Source organism: Sinohyriopsis cumingii, chromosome 6, assembly GCF_028554795.1.
Source record: "Sinohyriopsis cumingii isolate HCF-2022 chromosome 6, ASM2855479v2, whole genome shotgun sequence".
NCBI classification, from domain to species: domain Eukaryota; kingdom Metazoa; phylum Mollusca; class Bivalvia; order Unionida; family Unionidae; genus Sinohyriopsis; species Sinohyriopsis cumingii.
The window spans coordinates 7278623-7298877 of NC_142966.1; the positions used below are offsets into that span (position 1 = coordinate 7278623).

The 20255-nt window shown below is 36.7% G+C and overlaps 1 protein-coding gene across 3 annotated transcripts in view; it reads right to left on the bottom strand.

The window, feature by feature from the left end:
- LOC149796326 (inositol polyphosphate-4-phosphatase type I A-like) overlaps positions 1-20255 on the bottom strand; it is a 127039-nt gene that overhangs the window by 67536 nt on the left and 39248 nt on the right. For 2 of the 3 annotated variants that reach the window (XM_089960981.1, XM_089960983.1), the window contains 4 exons: positions 19601-19691; positions 6958-7157; positions 5227-5284; positions 228-330 (listed from right to left, as the gene is read on the bottom strand). In XM_089960981.1, coding sequence (XP_089817107.1) covers positions 228-330; positions 5227-5284; positions 6958-7157; positions 19601-19691 — 452 coding nt within the window. The remainder of the gene's footprint in view (positions 1-227; positions 331-5226; positions 5285-6957; positions 7158-19600; positions 19692-20255) is intronic. The other variant, XM_089960982.1, reaches the window with a different exon arrangement.

Below are 20255 nucleotides of genomic sequence, written 5' to 3' on the forward strand. Positions count from 1 at the left end.
TGATGCCTTAAAGAGTGTGAATGTGTAATGATGCCTTAAAGAGTGTGAATGTGTAATGATGCCTTAAAGAGTGTGAATGTGTAATGAGGCCTTAAAGAGTGTGAATGTGTAATGAGGCCTTAAAAAGTGTGAATGTGTAATGAGGCCTTGGGTAACAAAACTAATTTATTTGTTCTCAGGAAGCAGCATTCCATGTTGATATTCATAACAAACAAACACAAAACAACCTTTCCAATCAGAGAGAAAATTTAAATCATCTGCGTAGTCAGCAACAGCCGTGGCTCGTAAATTTATGTCCGTTGCAAGCAGGTTTTCAAGAACTGCTGGAAGCTGAAAGTTATAGTATGAATTAGAGCAATAGAAACTACTGTGAATTCATGGGTATCAACTCTTGTGTGTTTGCAAAATAAGATATTTTTCCTGGTTTTAAGTAACTTCATGGATTGGGGAATGGGGTCCTGTACACTTCATAGAGGGATCAGAGTGTGTTGGACAGTTAGTTTCATGGATTGGGGAAGGGAGTCCTATATACTTCAAAGATTGATCATTGATTGCTGGACATTTAGCTTCATGGATTAGAGAAGGGAGGTCCTATACACTCCATAGAGGGATCATTGTTTGTTTAATATTAAACTTTCTTGATTGGGGAAGGGGATCATATACACTCCATAGAGGGATAATGGTTTGTTGGACATTTACCTTTGTTCTTTGGGAACAGGGTCCTACAGATCAAAGAGAGGTCACTGCTTGCTGAAGATTTAACTTTATGGATTAGAGAAGGGAGTCCTATACACTTCAAAGATTGATCATTGTTTGTTGGACATTTAGTTTTGTGGAAAGGGAAGGGGGTCATATACACTCCATAGAGGGATCATTGCTTGTTTGACATTAAACTTTCTTGATTGGGGAAGGGGATCATATACACTCCATAGAGGGATAATGGTTTGTTGGACATTTACCTTTGTTCTTTGGGAACAGGGTCCTACAGATCAAAGAGAGGTCACTGCTTGCTGAAGATTTAACTTTATGGATTAGAGAAGGGAGTCCTATACACTTCAAAGATTGATCATTGTTTGTTGGACATTTAGTTTTGTGGAAAGGGAAGGGGGTCATATACACTCCATAGAGGGATCATTGCTTGTTTGACATTAAACTTTCTTGATTGGGGAAGGGGATCATATACACTCCATAGAGGGATAATGGTTTGTTGGACATTTACCTTTGTTCTTTGGGAACAGGGTCCTACAGATCAAAGAGAGGTCACTGCTTGCTGAAGATTTAACTTTATGGATTAGAGAAGTGGGTCATATACACTCCATAGAGGTATCATTTTTTGATGGACATTTAGCTTCATGGATTGGGAAGGGGGTCATATACACTTCATAGAGGGATCATTTTTTGATGGACATTTAGCTTCATGGATTGGGAAGGGGGTCATATACACTTCATAGAGGGATCATTTTTTGATGGACATTTAGCTTCATGGATTGGGAAGGGGGTCATATACACTTCATACAGGGATCAGTTTTTGATGGACATTTAGCTTCATGGATTGGGGAAGGTAGGTCCTATATACTTCATAGAGGGATCATTTTTTGTTGGACATTTAGTTTTGTGGATTGGGGAAGAGGGTCCTATACACTCCATAGACGGATCATTGTTTGTTTGACGTTAAACTTTCTTGATTGGGGAAGGGGGTCCTATACACTCCATAGAGGGATCATTTTTTGTTGGACATTTACTTTTGTTCTTTGGTCACTGCTTGCTGAAGATTTAACTTTATGGATTAGAGAAGTGAGTCCTATACACTACATAGAGGGATCATTATTTGTTTGACATTAAACTTTCTTGATTGGGGAAGGGGGTCAAATACACTCCATAGAGGGATCATCATTGTTTGCTGGACATTTATCTTCATGGATTGGGGAAGGAGTCCTGTACACATCACAGAGTGATCACTGTCGGACAATGAACTTTGTGGATTGGGGAAGGGGACTGCTGTACAGTTCATAGAGGGATCATTGTTAACTGGACATTTAAATTCTTGGTTTAATGCAAACATGGCATCCACAAAAACTGGTACCCAATGAATAAACGTGAATTCATCATAAATTAAATTCTGTGCAATATACTAATGACCACATAAGTGGGAACATTTTGCTGTTTTAAAATGTAAGTAATACAAGGTTTACCTACAAACATGAATCCCTTCAATAACAGAAGCACATTTGAAGTTTGGAACAATGAACAGACTGGCAAGCCAGAAAAAAACAAAAATCATTCAAGCATTCATAGTGACCTATTTTCTGATACTGCTGAGTTACACTCTTTGAGATACAATCATAAATCAATTATCAGGAGTATGGGTGAAACAGGGCTCAATATAATGTTGGTGTAACAAATGAAAGTCAACCAGGCATAACATTCAGATCACAGTGACCAAGTTTTTTGTATGTCTGAATTACCCTTCTGGAGATGAATCAAGTTTCATTGAGTGGAGGTAAAATGAGGTCCATGATCTCGAATCCACACACCAAGTTTCATCATCCATGATCTTGAATGTGTTACTGCATCCACATACCAAGTTTCATCATCCATGATCTTGAATGTGTTACTGAATAAACAAATAATGGAATTACAAAGTCACTCAAGTACAGTGACCTTTATGCTTGTACATAGCAAGTCTCAGTCAAATGCATGTACCATTTTCACAAGTGTATGTGAAAAAGGGTCTGTGATATTGACAGCATAACAACACAGCTGAAAAATGAGAAGAATTCACTCTAGGAAGAAAACTGGGTAACTCTTAGTTGTGGTAGAGCTTAGGTACTCTCCGTGAGATGCATCCACATACCAAGTTTCATCATCCTTGTGAAATAGGGTCCAACATATTCAGGTTGTGAGGAACAAATAGCTGAAATATGGTCACAGTGACTTAGTTTTGGTATGGCTGAATTACTCCCATTGAGATGCAGTCAACTCCGCTTATATGCATAGCCTCGGGATCGGACCCAAGCTATGCATATAAACGGAGTATGCATTTAAGCGGAATTCATGTATATTTACGATGTAAAACAGGACCATACTTTTGCTATGCACTTAAGCGATCTATGCAATTAAGCGATATGCATTTAAGTGGAGCCAACTGTATATGAACAGTTTACCAGTGCATTGTGAACAAGAGCTATTTGTAACAGATAACAATACACAGACTGGCATGGTGAATTTATGTCAATGCCATGAGATACACCAACACAACTGATTCAGGCTGGTCTAAACAAGACCTGAACCTTTAACCCACTTGCTGGGAGTCTATGCTAGCACCATATTCACCAAGCAGGGAAAGGACAATATTAATAAAGTTTTATCAGTATCTGGTCAAGTTAAAAACTGATAAATCTAGAAGTATCAGGATTAAAGATACAAATGATGGAGCAAACAAATGGGTGAAAATACAAATATCAATCAAGCATGAAAGTTAAATTACAGAGGCCTAGTTTGATCATAAATAAGTAACTCTCACACAAATACATCCAAATATAAATTTTCATCAGTACAGGTGAAATTGAGTCCAAGATGCTGAGAGTACAATGAACCATAAGCAGAAAATATGTCAATCAGGAATGAAAATTAGGTCACATCAGTCTTCTTTTAGCATATGTGAATTGCTAGGTGCTTCCAAAAATTAATTTAACTGTTTGAGAAGTTGGGTAAAAGTGATTTAAGGTGTAACAAATGAATAACTTAAAATATATTATTCTCTCAAGTGTGACCGCTCTGGTGGCCTAGTGGTTAGAGTGTCCGCCTCAGATGAGGGAGATCATGGGTTTGAACCCCGGCTGAGACATACCAAAGACTTACATGGTACTAACAGTTGCCTCGCTTGGCACTCAGCATTAAGAGGTTAGTGTTAGGACTGGTTGGCCTGGTGTCAGGATAATGTGACTGGGTGGGACATCATGCTACATGTCTGTGGCATGATGCCTCAGTGCTAGGCATCACTATAAACTGCCACACTGCAGACATTGTAGTGATATGACTGAAAAGTGTTAAAGCTACGTTAAAATCCAAATCAAACACACGCTCTTAAGTGTGAAACCTAGTTTTGCTATGGTTAGATGGTTTCATGAACAAAATGGATGAAAAAGTCACTCAAGCATGCAAACTTAGTCTGATTCATCCAGATTTACAATTTTGTTGATTTGATTTCAAGATGTACCCATATACCAGTTATCATAATTGTAAGTGAAATAAGGTTAAATGCACTGTGAAGATAACAAATGAAAAGCTCCAAATACAAAACCCACTCAAGCTCTAATACTAGATCACAGTGACCTTCTTTAGGTATGGCTAAGTTAATCTTGAGATGCATTCATATACTGACCTTTGTGAAATTATGCATTCACATATATCTTTGTGAAAGATAAAAAGGATGTAATGAATGAATGGCTGAAAAAAAATCATTCAAAAATGCAAATTAGATCACAGTAACATACTTTCAGTATATCTTGGTTACTCTTCCTGAGATGCATCTACATACCAACTGTAACAAGTGTAGCTGAAGTAGGGTCCATGATATTGGGTACATCATGAATGGATGAACCAAATATACATGAATGTACAAGTAAACAAACTCACAAATGAAGATGCAAAATATTGTGTCCCCTCACAAGATTTCATCTTCTGCAAGACATTTACAGTGTACTATACAACTAAATACAATGAACACATGATTATGTCATTTGAGTTTATAAATCTTAGAATAGGCATCAAATTTTGAAAAAGTCATCACTGCTGAATACAGTTTGGGGCAATTTCCAGGTCAGTTTATAATTATTAGTATAAGGAATGCATTGAATACCTAACCCATCCTTGATGTATTTGCAACAATGAGCAAGTTTCACATGCAATAAGAGCAATTGCACTAAATAAATTAAAAACAGATACTTAACTGTGCAGGTTACTTAATTTTTTTAAACTTGCAGGAAAATGTTACTAAAAAAAACCCCAAACAAACTCAAGCCTATAAATAAATAATTTATGCAGTGTGGTATTCATATCATGAATCTTTTAAAAATATTTGTAATTTTTTTCAAAAAATATTATACTATGAACTACTTGCAAAGATAAACCTTACATTAAGCTTTGGAGATGGAAGACCCTTATGGCCCAGCACCATACTCCCTTATTTTACTATTCTTATGGATAGGCACAAGAAGTACTTACTTTTCCTAGATCCTGGAACAGAGAAATCCTCTCTTTTTCTTCGTCTATGTATAATTTCCTACAAAGGTATAAAAAGTAACATATAAAAGTCATGTATATACGTAAAGAACTTACAGATCCTCATAAGTTATGGCATAACTTAACTTTAAAGAGAAACCCATACTAGGTGCTGTATACGTATTTTATATAATCTATCTTTATTTCAGACTGAAAAACATGTATGATGATAAAACAGACAAAACCATGAAAAAAGAATATTATAAATGGCACAAAGGTCTAATGAGATCACTTGAACTGTGACACAAATACACATGCCAAACCCCATTTAACTGGTAAACAAATACACATACCAAACCCCATTTAAATGGCAAACAAATACATCAAACCCGATTTAACTGGTAAAGAAATACACATACCATACTCCATTTAACTGGCAAACAAATACACATACCAAACCCCAAATAACTGGTAAACAAATACACATACCAAGCCCCATTTAACTGGTAAACAAATACACATACCAAACCCCATTTAACTGGGAAACATATACACATACCAAACCCCATTTAACTGGTAAACAAATACACATACCAAACCCCATTTAAATGGCAAACAAATACATCAAACCCGATTTAACTGGTAAAGAAATACACATACCATACCCCATTTAACTGGCAAACAAATACACATACCAAACCCCATTTAACTGGGAAACATATACACATACCAAACCCCATTTAACTGGTAAACAAATACACATACCAAACCCCATTTAACTGGTAAACAAATACACATACCAAACCCCATTTAACTGGTAAACAAATACACATACCAAACCCCATTTAACTGGGAAACAAATACATTATAACAAACCTCATTTAACTGGTAAACAAATACACAGACAAAGCCTTGTTTACTTACAGTAAACATTTTAACTGTGTCAATAAAATTTCATGGATAAAATCTACATAAAACAGTCAGAAACACTGAACTAAAATGAAAAAGCAAACAAAGCTTCATTCAAAGTATGTTAAAATGTAATCATATCATTTTATTTACATATTACCAAAAATTTGCCAACTTTCTTCTCTGTGGATTGTGCACAATCTTAATAACAAGGATAGAACTATGAAAGCCTAAGTACAGGAAAGAAAACAATTTTCCAATTAGAAAATGTTTCTTCAATAATACTTACTTGATCATAACACTTTATTAAGACTACTAATGCACACTTGCAAATCTCTCCCTCCCAGGTTAAATTCTTTAAGCTTAATGATAACAAGAGAGAGAGAGCAAGATAGAGACAGGGACAGAGAGAGGGAGTCAAAATCATACATATATAGAATAGATCAACATATACATGTAAAACTGTCTGGGTCTGAGAGAGAGAGAGAGAGAAGAGAGAAGAGAGAGACAGAGCGATAGCAAGAGAGAGAGAGAGCATGCAGAGCATGTAGTGGAGATGCCACAAACTACATATCTACTGAAAAATGGTATTAGCAGCTGCCTCGCTTGGTGATCAGTATTAACAGGTTAGTATTAGGACTGGTCAGCCTGTGTCAGGATAATGTGACTGGGTGGGTCATGATGCTGCATGTTTGTGGCATTATGCCCCAGTGCTAGACATCACTAAAAACTGCTACAATGCAGACATCTTAGCAGTATGACTGGAAAATTGTTAATGCTACATTAAAAATCCAAATCACACACACATACACACTAAAATCTTACAGAAGTTTCACAGGAATTTCAAAAGAGTATTTGCTTTCAACCATATATTCATGAACTAGGAGCTTGACTCCATCATTAGAGGTGTCAAAACGGAATGTCCTCATGGTCATCTTATCACCAACAGGTCTCAAGGAGTCAATTCTTTTTGTCTGACTTTGTGCTCGTTTGACTGTCGTTCCATCTGGAACATCATCTCTATCCTATAATGTAAAATAATATCTTGTTTCCATCTGGGACAGCATCTCATTCTTACAATATAAAATAATATCGTTTCCATCTGGGACAGCATCTCTATCCTACAATGTAAAATAATATCTTGTTTCCATCGGGGACAGCATTGATAAAATATAAAATAATATCCTATTTCCATCTGGAAGAGCATATCTGTCCTACAATGTAAAATAATATCTTGTTTCCATCTGGGACAGCATTGATAAAATGTAAAATAATATTGTTTCCATCAGGGATAGCATCTATATCAAACAATGTAAAATAGTATAATTTCCTTCAGGGATAGGATTTATATCCTACAATGTACAATAATATACCTCATTTCCATCTGGGACAGCATTTATACCCTACAGTGTAAAATAATATTCATCTCACACAAATAAAAACAACACAGAATGTGAAGAGTACAGTGTGTGTTTATGTGTACGTGTCAGAGTGTAAAGTCTCTCTGACTGAAATTTGATGATAATTAAGTTGGTGATATAAAAATGCTTCAAATGATCCACCATATAGTGACATTCAAGAAGGTGCTCTGTTCATGATATTCCATCTTTTACATACTGCTAAGTTTTACTAACATTCTTGGCATTACATAATCTGTACATGCACAGTGTACTAACAGATCCATTACTGCAATGAAAAACTTGAACTGTGTGTTTGTAAAATACATATAACCAAGCCTTCCCGCTGCATCTCCACCCACTTGTCAGTGAAGTCAAGGTCAGATACAGGACCCAATCTTAGCAGCATATCTACCTTTCCTTTTCCAGTTTATGTATACAGGGTGAGGATCTCAACAGTTTCCAAGATGTGACCAATGGCCTAACTCGCTTGAGGGGTAAGGGTGAATTAAAAAACCTATGACAGTTGCATCAACAAATTTGTCTTTTCTTGACCATTAAGTGTACATAAGATTACATGGTAGAATATCAACAGTTTCAAAGTTAGAGACCTAATGAATAATAATAATAATAAGAACAACAATACATTTTTATGAAAGGTGAGTCATTTTTAGTGAAGGCCTATTCTTCCTTCAAGTCCTGTTAAGATGAAAATATAACAATGTTCATCATACAAATAGAAAATTACTTCTTAGTTTAACATGCCCTTAGTATTACAGATGTTAAATTCTATTATAATCTATTAGTAACATAAACATGCCCTTAGTATTACAGATGTTAAATTCTATTATAATCTATTAGTAACATAAACATGCCCTTAGTATTACAGATGTTAAATTCTATTATAATCTATTAGTAACATAAACATGCCCTTAGTATTACAGATGTTAAATTCTATTATAATCTATTAGTAACATAAACATGCCCTTAGTATTACAGATGTTAAATTCTATTATAATCTATTAGTAACATGCTCATTATATACCACACAGATTTTACATACAGTGGAAGCTTGTTCCCAAGAACCATACCACACTGATTTTACATGCCGTGGAAGCTTGTTCCCAAGAACCATACCACACTGATTTTACATGCAGTGGAAGCTTGTTCCCAAGAACCATACCACACTGATTTTACATGCAGTGGAAGCTTGTTCCCAAGAACCATACCACACAGATTTTACATGCAGTGGAAGCTTGTTCCCAAGAACCATACCACACAGATTTTACATGCCGTGGAAGCTTGTTTCCAAGAACCATACCACACAGATTTTACATGCCGTGGAAGCTTGTTCCCAAGAACCATACCACACAGATTTTGCATGCAGTGGAAGCTTGTTCCCAAGAACCATACCACACAGATTTTACATGCCGTGGAAGCTTGTTCCCAAGAACCATACCACACAGATTTTACATGCAGTGGAAGCTTGTTCCCAAGAACCATACCACACAGATTTTACATGCCGTGGAAGCTTGTTTCCAAGAACCATACCACACAGATTTTACATGCAGTGGAAGCTTGTTCCCAAGAACCATACCACACAGATTTTGCATGCCGTGGAAGCTTGTTCCCAAGAACCATACCACACAGATTTTACATGCCGTGGAAGCTTGTTTCCAAGAACCATACCACACAGATTTTGCATGCCGTGGAAGCTTGTTCCCAAGAACCATACCACACAGATTTTACATGCCGTGGAAGCTTGTTTCCAAGAACCATACCACACAGATTTTACATGCCGTGGAAGCTTGTTCCCAAGAACCATACCACACAGATTTTGCATGCAGTGGAAGCTTGTTCCCAAGAACCATACCACACAGATTTTGCATACAGTGGAAGCTTGTTCCCAAGAACCATACCACACAGATTTTGCATGCAGTGGAAGCTTGTTCCCAAGAACCATACCACACAGATTTTGCATGCAGTGGAAGCTTGTTCCCAAGAACCATACCACACAGATTTTGCATGCAGTGGAAGCTTGTTCCCAAGAACCATACCACACAGATTTTGCATGCAGTGGAAGCTTGTTCCCAAGAACCATACCACACAGATTTTGCATGCAGTGGAAGCTTGTTTCCAAGAACCATACCACACAGATTTTGCATGCAGTGGAAGCTTGTTCCCAAGAACCATACCACACAGATTTTGCATGCAGTGGAAGCTTGTTCCCAAGAACCATACCACACAGATTTTGCATGCAGTGGAAGCTTGTTCCCAAGAACCATACCACACTGATTTTACATGCAGTGTAAGCTTGTTCCCAAGAACCATACCACACAGATTTTACATGCCGTGGAAGCTTGTTTCCAAGAACCATACCACACAGATTTTGCATGCCGTGGAAGCTTGTTCCCAAGAACCATACCACACAGATTTTACATGCCGTGGAAGCTTGTTCCCAAGAACCATACCACACAGATTTTGCATGCAGTGGAAGCTTGTTCCCAAGAACCATACCACACAGATTTTGCATACAGTGGAAGCTTGTTCCCAAGAACCATACCACACAGATTTTGCATGCAGTGGAAGCTTGTTCCCAAGAACCATACCACACAGATTTTGCATGCAGTGGAAGCTTGTTCCCAAGAACCATACCACACAGATTTTGCATGCAGTGGAAGCTTGTTCCCAAGAACCATACCACACAGATTTTGCATGCAGTGGAAGCTTGTTCCCAAGAACCATACCACACAGATTTTGCATGCAGTGGAAGCTTGTTTCCAAGAACCATACCACACAGATTTTGCATGCAGTGGAAGCTTGTTCCCAAGAACCATACCACACAGATTTTGCATGCAGTGGAAGCTTGTTCCCAAGAACCATACCACACAGATTTTGCATGCAGTGGAAGCTTGTTCCCAAGAACCATACCACACAGATTTTGCATGCAGTGTAAGCTTGTTCCCAAGAACCGTACCACACAGATTTTGCATGCAGTGTAAGCTTGTTCCCAAGAACCATACCACACAGATTTTGCATACAGTGTAAGCTTGTTCCCAAGAACCATACCACACAGATTTTGCATACAGTGTAAGCTTGTTCCCAAGAACCGTACCAAACAGATTTTACATGCAGTGGAAGCTTGTTCCCAAGAACCATACCACACTGATTTTGCATGCAGTGGAAGCTTGTTCCCAAGAACCATACCACACAGATTTTGCATGCAGTGTAAGCTTGTTCCCAAGAACCATACCACACAGATTTTGCATGCAGTGGAAGCTTGTTCCCAAGAACCATACCACACAGATTTTGCATACAGTGTAAGCTTGTTCCCAAGAACCGTACCAAACAGATTTTACATGCAGTGGAAGCTTGTTCCCAAGAACCATACCACACTGATTTTGCATGCAGTGGAAGCTTGTTCCCAAGAACCATACCACACAGATTTTGCATGCAGTGGAAGCTTGTTCCCAAGAACCATACCACACAGATTTTGCATGCAGTGGAAGCTTGTTCCCAAGAACCATACCACACAGATTTTGCATGCAGTGGAAGCTTGTTCCCAAGAACCATACCACACTGATTTTGCATGAAGTGGAAGCTTGTTCCCAAGAACCATACCACACAGATTTTGCATGCAGTGGAAGCTTGTTCCCAAGAACCGTATCAAACAGATTTTGCATGCAGTGGAAGCTTGTTCCCAAGAACCATACCACACAGATTTTGCATGCAGTGTAAGCTTGTTCCCAAGAACAATACCACACAGATTTTGCATGCAGTGGAAGCTTGTTCCCAAGAACAGTACCACACAGATTTTACATGCAGTGGAAGCTTGTTCCCAAGAACAGTACCACACAGATTTTGCATGCAGTGGAAGCTTGTTCCCAAGAACCATACCACACAGATTTTGCATGCAGAAGAAGCTTGTTCCCATGAACTTTGCCACACAGATTTTGCATGCAGTGGAAGCTTGTTCCCAAGAACCATACCAAACACATTTTGCTTGCAGTGGAAGCTTGTTCCCAAGAACCATACCACAGATTTTGCATGCAGAAGAAGCTTGTTCCCATGAACTTTGCCACACAGATTTTGCATGCAGAGGAAGCTTGTTCAACAGAACCATACCACACAGATTTTGCTTGCAGTGTAAGCTTGCTCCCAAGAACCATACCACACAGATTTTACATGCAATGAAAGCTTGCTCCCAAGAACCATACCACACAGATTTTACATGCAATGAAAGCTTGCTTCCAAGAACAGTACCACACAGATTTTACATGCAGTGTAAGCTTGTTCCCAAGAACTGTACCACACAGATTTTACATGCAGTGGAAGTTTGTTCCCAAGAACCATACCACACAGATTTTACATGCAGTGGAAGTTTGTTCCCAAGAACCATACCACACAGATTTTGCTTGCAGTGGAAGCTTGTTCCCAAGAACCACACCACAAAGATTTTACATGCAGTGGAAGCTTGTTCCCAAGAACCATACCACATAGATTTTACATGCAGTGTAAGCTTGTTCCCAAGAACATTACCACACAGATTTTGCATGCAGTGGAAGCTTGTTCCCAAGAACAGTACCACACAGATTTTACATGCAGTGGAAGTTTGTTCCCAAGAACCATACCACACAGATTTTACATGCAATGAAAGCTTGCTCCCAAAAACATTACCACACAGATTTTGCATGCAGTGGAAGCTTATTCCAAAAAATTGTACAACATTACTGGAAGGTTTTCTTAAATGGTTCCATTCTTGGTTTTGGGTGGATGAAGTTTTCCAAGTGATGCTGACCTCAACTTGTAAACTTTTGAGTAAGGCATGAATAAATTCTGCAGATAATCTGGTGGAGTACCATGCAGACATTGATATGCAAGAAATGACTTGTGAAAATTAATCCTTTTATATAATGTAAGCCATTTTAGTTCTAAAAAAAATGCTTTTGAATGAAAAATAGAAGCAGCTAAAATAACACCTGCCACCATTTTCAAAAGTTTTTAAATCCTATCCAGTAGAGATGTTGCACAATTTACACACACAGCTGAACAATAATCCAGCTGGAAGAATAATGCCTTTTGGTTCAGAATGCAATTTCTGTAGGTAAATGTTTCTAAACATTGTTTGGATGTTTACCAGGATCAATGTCAGTTACATGAATAAATCTGTAAATTTAAGCTGAGTACATGTATAGTCATATGGTGTTAAGATGGGAACTCAATAGTTTCTATGTTATGACCCACGGGATATGTCCCCAGTGGAGTAGGGAAAGATCCCAGGACATAATCAAGGTTTCCAGTTAGACATGCATTGATATCTGGATCGTTGATCACATAAAAGTATGGAAATTCTGATATGTGATCCAAAACAACTAAGGAATTATTCAAAATTTATGCAAAATGAGACCAAATGACCAAATGACCCCATGACCAAGCACCAGTAAAGAGACCAAGCATATACACACTTTACACCCAAAGGACAAATAATGACCAAAGTTTCATTTGCTTAGCTTTAGAGGTGTAGTTTTAGAAGTGTAGCAGGAGTATGAAGACATTATTCATCTCATTATCCATCACAATGTCCATGTTTTTGAAAGCATGGGGATAATACACAGACATAAAGTAAAATCATCATGGGGATAATACACAGACTTAAAGTTAAATCATCATGGGGATAATACACAGACTTAAAGTTAAATCATCATGGGGATAATACACAGACATAAAGTTAAATCATCATGGGGATAATACACAGACTTAAAGTTAAATCATCATGGGGATAATACACAGACTTAAAGTTAAATCATCATGGGGATAATACACAGACTTAAAGTTAAATCATCATGGGGATAATGCGCAGACTTAAAGTTAAATCATCATGGGGATAATACACAGACATAAAGTTAAATCATCATGGGGACAATACGCAGACTAAAAGTTAAATCATCACGGGGATAATACACAGACATAAAGTTAAGTCATCATGGGGATAATACACAGACTTAAAGTTAAATTATCATGGGGATAATAGGCAGACATAAACTTAAATCATCATGGGGATAATACACAGACTTAAACTTAAATCCCCATGGAGATAATACACAGACATAAAGTTAAATCATCATGGGGATAATACACAGACATAAAGTTAAATCATCATGGGGATAATACACAGACATAAAGTTAAATCATCACGGGGATAATACACAGACATAAAGTTAAGTCATCATGGGGATAATACACAGACTTAAAGTTAAATTATCATGGGGATAATAGGCAGACATAAACTTAAATCATCATGGGGATAATACACAGACTTAAACTTAAATCCCCATGGGGATAATACACAGACATAAAGTTAAATCATCATGGGGATAATACACAGACATAAAGTTAAATCATCATGGGGATAATACACAGACATAAAGTTAAATCATCATGGGGATAATACACGGACTTAAAGTTAAATCAGCATGGGGGTAATACGCAGACTTAAAGTTAAATTATCATGGGGATAATACGCAGACTTAAAGTTAAATCATCATGGGGATAATAAACAGACATAAAGTTAAATCATTATGGGGATAATAGGCAGACATAAAGTTAAATTATCATGGGGATAATACGCAGACTTAAAGTTAAATCATCATGGGGATAATACACAGACATAAAGTTAAATCATCACGGGGATAATACGCAGACTTAAAGTTAAATCATCACGGGGATAATATGCAGACTTAAGGTTAAATCATCATGGGGATAATACACAGACTTAAAGTTAATCATCATGGGGATAATACACAGACTTAAAGTTAAATCATCATGGGGATAATATGCAGACTTAAAGTTAAATGATCATGGGGATAACACACAGACATAAAGTTAAATCATCACGGGGATAATACGCAGACTTAAAGTTAAATCATCACGGGGATAATATGCAGATTTAAGGTTAAATCATCACGGGGATAATATGCAGACTTAAAGTTAAATCATCATGGGGATAATATGTAGACTTAAAGTTAAATCATCATGGGGATAATACACAGACTTAAAGTTAAATGATCATGGGGATAATAGGCAGACATAAACTTAAATCATCATGGGGATAATACACAGACTTAAAGTTAAATCATCATGGGGATAATACACAGACTTAAAGTTAAATTATCATGGGGTTAATAGGCAGACATAAACTTAAATCATCATGGGGATAATACACAGACTAAAAGTTAAATCATCATGGGGATAATACACAGACATAAAGTTAAATCATCATGGGGATAATACACAGACTTAAAGTTAAATCATCATGGGGATAATACGCAGACTTAAAGTTAAATTATCATGGGGATAATACGCAGACTTAAGGTTAAATCATCATGGGGATAATATGCAGACTTAAGGTTAAATCATCATGGGGATAATACGCAGACTTAAAATTAAATCATCATGGGGATAATACGCAGACTTAAAGTTAAATCATCATGGGGATAATATGCAGACTTAAACTTAAATCATCATGGGGATAATACGCAGACTTAAATTTAAAATCATCATGGGGATAATACACAGACTTAAAGTTAAATCATCATGGGGATAATACGCAGACTTAAAGTTAAATCATCATGGGGATAATATGCAGACTTAAAGTTAAATCATCATGGGGATAATACGCAAACTTAAATTTAAAATCATCATGGGGATAATATGCAGACTTAAAGTTAAATCATCATGGGGATAATACGCAGACTTAAAGTTAAATCATCATGGGGATAATAGGCAGACTTAAAGTTAAATCATCATGGGGATAATAGGCAGACTTAAAGTTAAATCATCATGGGGATAATAGGCAGACTTAAAGTTAAATCATCATGGGGATAATAGGCAGACTTAAAGTTAAATCATCATGGGGATAATAGGCAGACTTAAAGTTAAATCATCATGGGGATAATAGGCAGACTTAAAGTTAAATCATCATGGGGATAATACACATACTTAACGTTAAATCATCATGGGGATAATAGGCAGACTTAAAGTTAAATCATCATGGGGATAATAGGCAGACTTAAAGTTAAATCATCAATTTCTGCTGCTGTTTCAGCAATAAGAATAACTATTTATAATGTATCTTCAGTATCAACAAAAGTCCTAAAAATTACTGATATGGAACTAAGAAAACTGTATGCATCAATTGTGTAATACAAGCAGCACCACATGGCATGTTTCACAAAAAGCGCTGGGGTGGGGGGGGCCAGGGATCTAATTCATGACTAAAGAATACCTATATTTTGCAACTTTTGCATCCAAATATGACAGAAACAAAACTAAAAATATGCTCATTGAACACTAATGCCCTGTCACCCCTCTCTTGTACAATTTTTGAGCCACCAGTGCATACAAAGCTGGCGTAAATGGAAAACTTTACAAGTTACCAAGGTGTGAAACATATATCATAGTGTTAGTAAGGTGGCATTGTAGCTGCCAAGATGCATCCACCCACAAAGTTGCAAGGCTCTGTGACCAATAATTTCTGTAAAACTGACTTAAACACAACACTTACCATAAGTCTTTGAAGCATCAAATCAGCCACAATAATCAAATATTGGTATGATACTGCTACAAAGTTGCATGACCATGTGGCAAATCAGGCCTGAGAAACTGGTATAAATAAAAAGCTTAAAACAATTCACTAAAACAAGAAATGTAGATTACTGTGACCTAATTTTTGAAGATTGTTGCAGGATTCACCAAGACACATCCACAAAACTGCATGCCGCTTTGCCAATTTGTCTGAGATACTGACCCAAATGCAGAACATAACATGTCACTGAAGCATAAACTAAAGGTCGCAGTGACCTATTTTTAGTAGGATGATGTCGCACTGACCAATATGCATCTACATAAAAAACTGTATGATTCTATGACCAATAATGTCAGAGAAACTGACGTAAACACAAAACATAAATCAGGTCACTGAATTGCAAAATATAAGTCACAGGGACTTAATATTTGTAGGTTCATGCTGTACTCATCAAGATACATCTACATGTCAAGCTGAATCTCTATGGGCAAAGAATGCACGAGAATATGAAAAGATGATAATGTTTCTTTCTCTATCAATGCAATTAATGGAGATAATTATAATTTTCCAGAAGAGTTATTTCCCACTGATAATCACTTTGGTGACTATACTGTGAATATTTGGGCAAGATGAAGGTTTAAGTTTTTCCAGGAGTGCTGAATTTGGGAGGTAGTGAAGTCCATTTCTAGCAATGATGGGGTTGGGTAATGTACTCAACTCAGGGTCCTCTTGCTTTTTGAAACACAAATTTCCATGTCTATTCCGATATTTTTCCTGGATAAAATTGCTTTTATCAAGGCTCACTTATGACCCTTTCTAAAGAGAATCAACAGAAGTTTGGCTGCAAAAAGTTAGCATTTTTAAATTCAAGTAGCCGTCAATTTTGAAACTCTCTCATAACATCTAAATTAGATGTATAACCATGTACTAAAGCAACGGATATAAAGTATTAAACAAGTAGATATATCACTAGAAGCAAGTGTAACAAGTGAAATTCCTACAAATTGAAATTTATGGAAAAAAATTTTGACTTCACTCTGCTGAACTACATATGCTGGTATGCAGAAAGTTTGTTTTCTTTTGAAAAGTGTTTTCAATTTGACAAAGAGATTTTTAAAGCCCTTAAAAATGATATACCTTTGTATAAAAACAATGAATTAATGTTTTTATTACAATCCATTTACATTTGGTTGTTGCTGTAACAGCTACTGTCAATGTAATCTGACAATGAGTTGTATATTTAATGTAGTTCTTATCGAGTACAGCATGGGACTAACAGCTACTGTCAATGTAATCTGACAATGAGTTGTACATTTAATGTAGTTCTTATCGAGTACAGCATGGGACTAACAGCTACTGTCAATGTAATCTGACAATGAGTTGTACATTTAATGTAGTTCTTATCGAGTACAGCATGGGACTAACAGCTACTGTCAATGTAATCTGACAATGAGTTGTACATTTAATGTAGTTCTTATCAAGTACATCATGGGATTGTTTTGCATTGAGCAGTCAGCAGTGTTCTATGTATTTTAGCATTGTCTGACAATAAAATTCACTGCATAGGCAAGTTGGGTGTGAGAGCTGTGGCAAAAGGTATTATTGATGGTAATGTTCAACACCAAGTTCCAGCAAATCTACCAAACAACAAGCAATGATTTATCACACTGCATCACTGATAGCTTTACATAGCAAAAGGTAAACCTGAGAAATAATATAGGGAAGAAACTGATGATAATGTTTAACACCCAGTTCAGTGAAACTACCACATAATAAGCAAATATAGTTATCACAATGCTTGACTGTTAGATTTATGTAGGAAAAGGGGAATTGAGAAACATAAGCTGTATTATTTTTCTCTGAAACTTATTAAGATCAAACATCACAGACAATAGCTTGGCCCACTGTGATGCTAGTCTAGTTCCTACATGAGGAAATACATTGATATGGAACTGACGGGGGTAACCAGTCTACTTGATCAATCTAATCATTTGAGCACTTGGATTAATTATACAAAATGTTTAGGGGAAGCATCCAAATGATACATACAGCTATTATACCTCCACTTAGCATAGACTTCTGTAACCTCCAAAACTTTAAATAAGATCTCTGCAACTTGCAAGCTGTTTAATTTTGATTTAGGTAATGCATTTCTTGATAATAATGTGGCAGCGTAAAATTCCATTTTCCCTAACGCTGATTAGTATTTGCAAAATTAAATGTCTTTCCCAGTCAGGAACAAACCTACTTTTCTCCCTCCATTTTCCGATCACCATTGAAAGCCTGTCAACTTAGAAAGTGACCAAAATGCAAAATACGAAAAATACTGGAGCATGAAAATACGCTCACAGTGGCCCAGAGATATACCTAGCCAAAGCAAATGAAGCATGAAATATAGGTCACAGCACCCAACTTTAGGTAAGATGATGTACTGACCAATACATATCTATATACAAAGTTGCATAAATATGTGACTAATAGTTACAGGCAATTATTTTATTTGCTATGGAACCCACCTATGTGGAACATTATACACCATATTTTAATAATATGGAGGTCACTGAAAAATAAAAGGGATGAATTTTTTCAGAATAGCCTATATAAGCATAAATTGCATGCAATAGTAGACCTGAACCAAACACCATTTGATTTCTTTGCTGTTGCTCCACAGGTACGACTGGATGCAAGTGATCACACTAGGCTGAGTACCTACATGGGAATATTTCCCCAAAACAAATCATACAGCATATCCTTTACATCATTTTAGAAATTTCTTCTTGCATACATCATTCGTAGTATGCAAGCACAATTTGCCACTAAAATACAGTAATTTGGCAAAACATCAACATTATGATCTACAGAAAATGAATTAGTTGTCTGTGTCCCATATAATAATCCCTGAGAAACTGAATTAAAACATATCTTAACAAATCTACTTCTCAGTACAAAATATAGGTAACAGTAATAGTGAATTAAATTTGGTTGATATGTGTAGTCCTCACTAAAACATATTTGCATACACAGGTACTTGGCTCTTGGACTTTTGGTACCTGAGAAAATTGCCTCAAATATAAAACTTGGCCTGTCATGTATGAATGTATTGCTGTAAGATCAGATAAGGTGACACTATATTACCCTTCCACGTTGATGGCAATGTATGAAATTGATATTGAACTAATGATTGTACATGCTGCTTTGAATATGTCCTATAGCTGACAAGACTGTAATGTCATTGTTCTTATACAATACAGTGGATACTAACACTGGTCAAACATCATACTTCTCTTGCTGTATTTGTTATGACTCTAGCCACTTGCCCATTTTCACTGATTCTCCAAAAAGTGAAATGCATGTATGAATGGATTCCAAGGTTTTACTACCTTAGCCTAGGATAGTGAGAAAGATTACTGATAGTTTGATTTGCTGTAAGATGCACACTAAAATGTAAGACTGCATAGAGGGAAAAGGTCACAGAACTCTATCATACCTGACCACTTTGCATGTCAACCATCGACATGCTGGTTTCATTGAGCCAGGCTGTGATATTTATATCCCCTGCACTCAACCCATCAGAACCCCTGTATAAAAGAAGACAATGGTAATAAATTTTAAAAAATCAATTTTCCAAATTGTTTTCTGCTAGTGTCAGAATATAAAATACATAAGGACTATTATGACTACAAATGATAAAGTAAATACAAATACATAAGGACTATTATGACTACAAATGATAAAGTAAATACAGTCTGTTCTCATTTATCCAATACATAAATGTTTGCCACTAAACATGCTGGGTAAAGAAAACTGTGGTCTCAGCTTGCCCAAACTGGATCTTCATAGATAATTTGCAGTTAACCAGTCTGGGTAAAAATGACCAAAACTAGGTCCCTTTGCCATTTGCTAACAACAGTGATATTAGGGGCCACAAGCAGCTGAATGGTCTAAAGCACTTATTGTTATGGATCACAGCCATCTCACCTCTGTCCCAATGTGGGTGTCAGTAGCTTCCCGGGGTTTTCCCAGGTTCTTCCTCCACTAGTTATACTGGCTGCCATGTATGTGTCTTGTGCTGAAAGATGGCTTTAAACCCCATAACAATAACATCTTTGATATTATGGCTTCATAAAGAAAATTATTTCAAC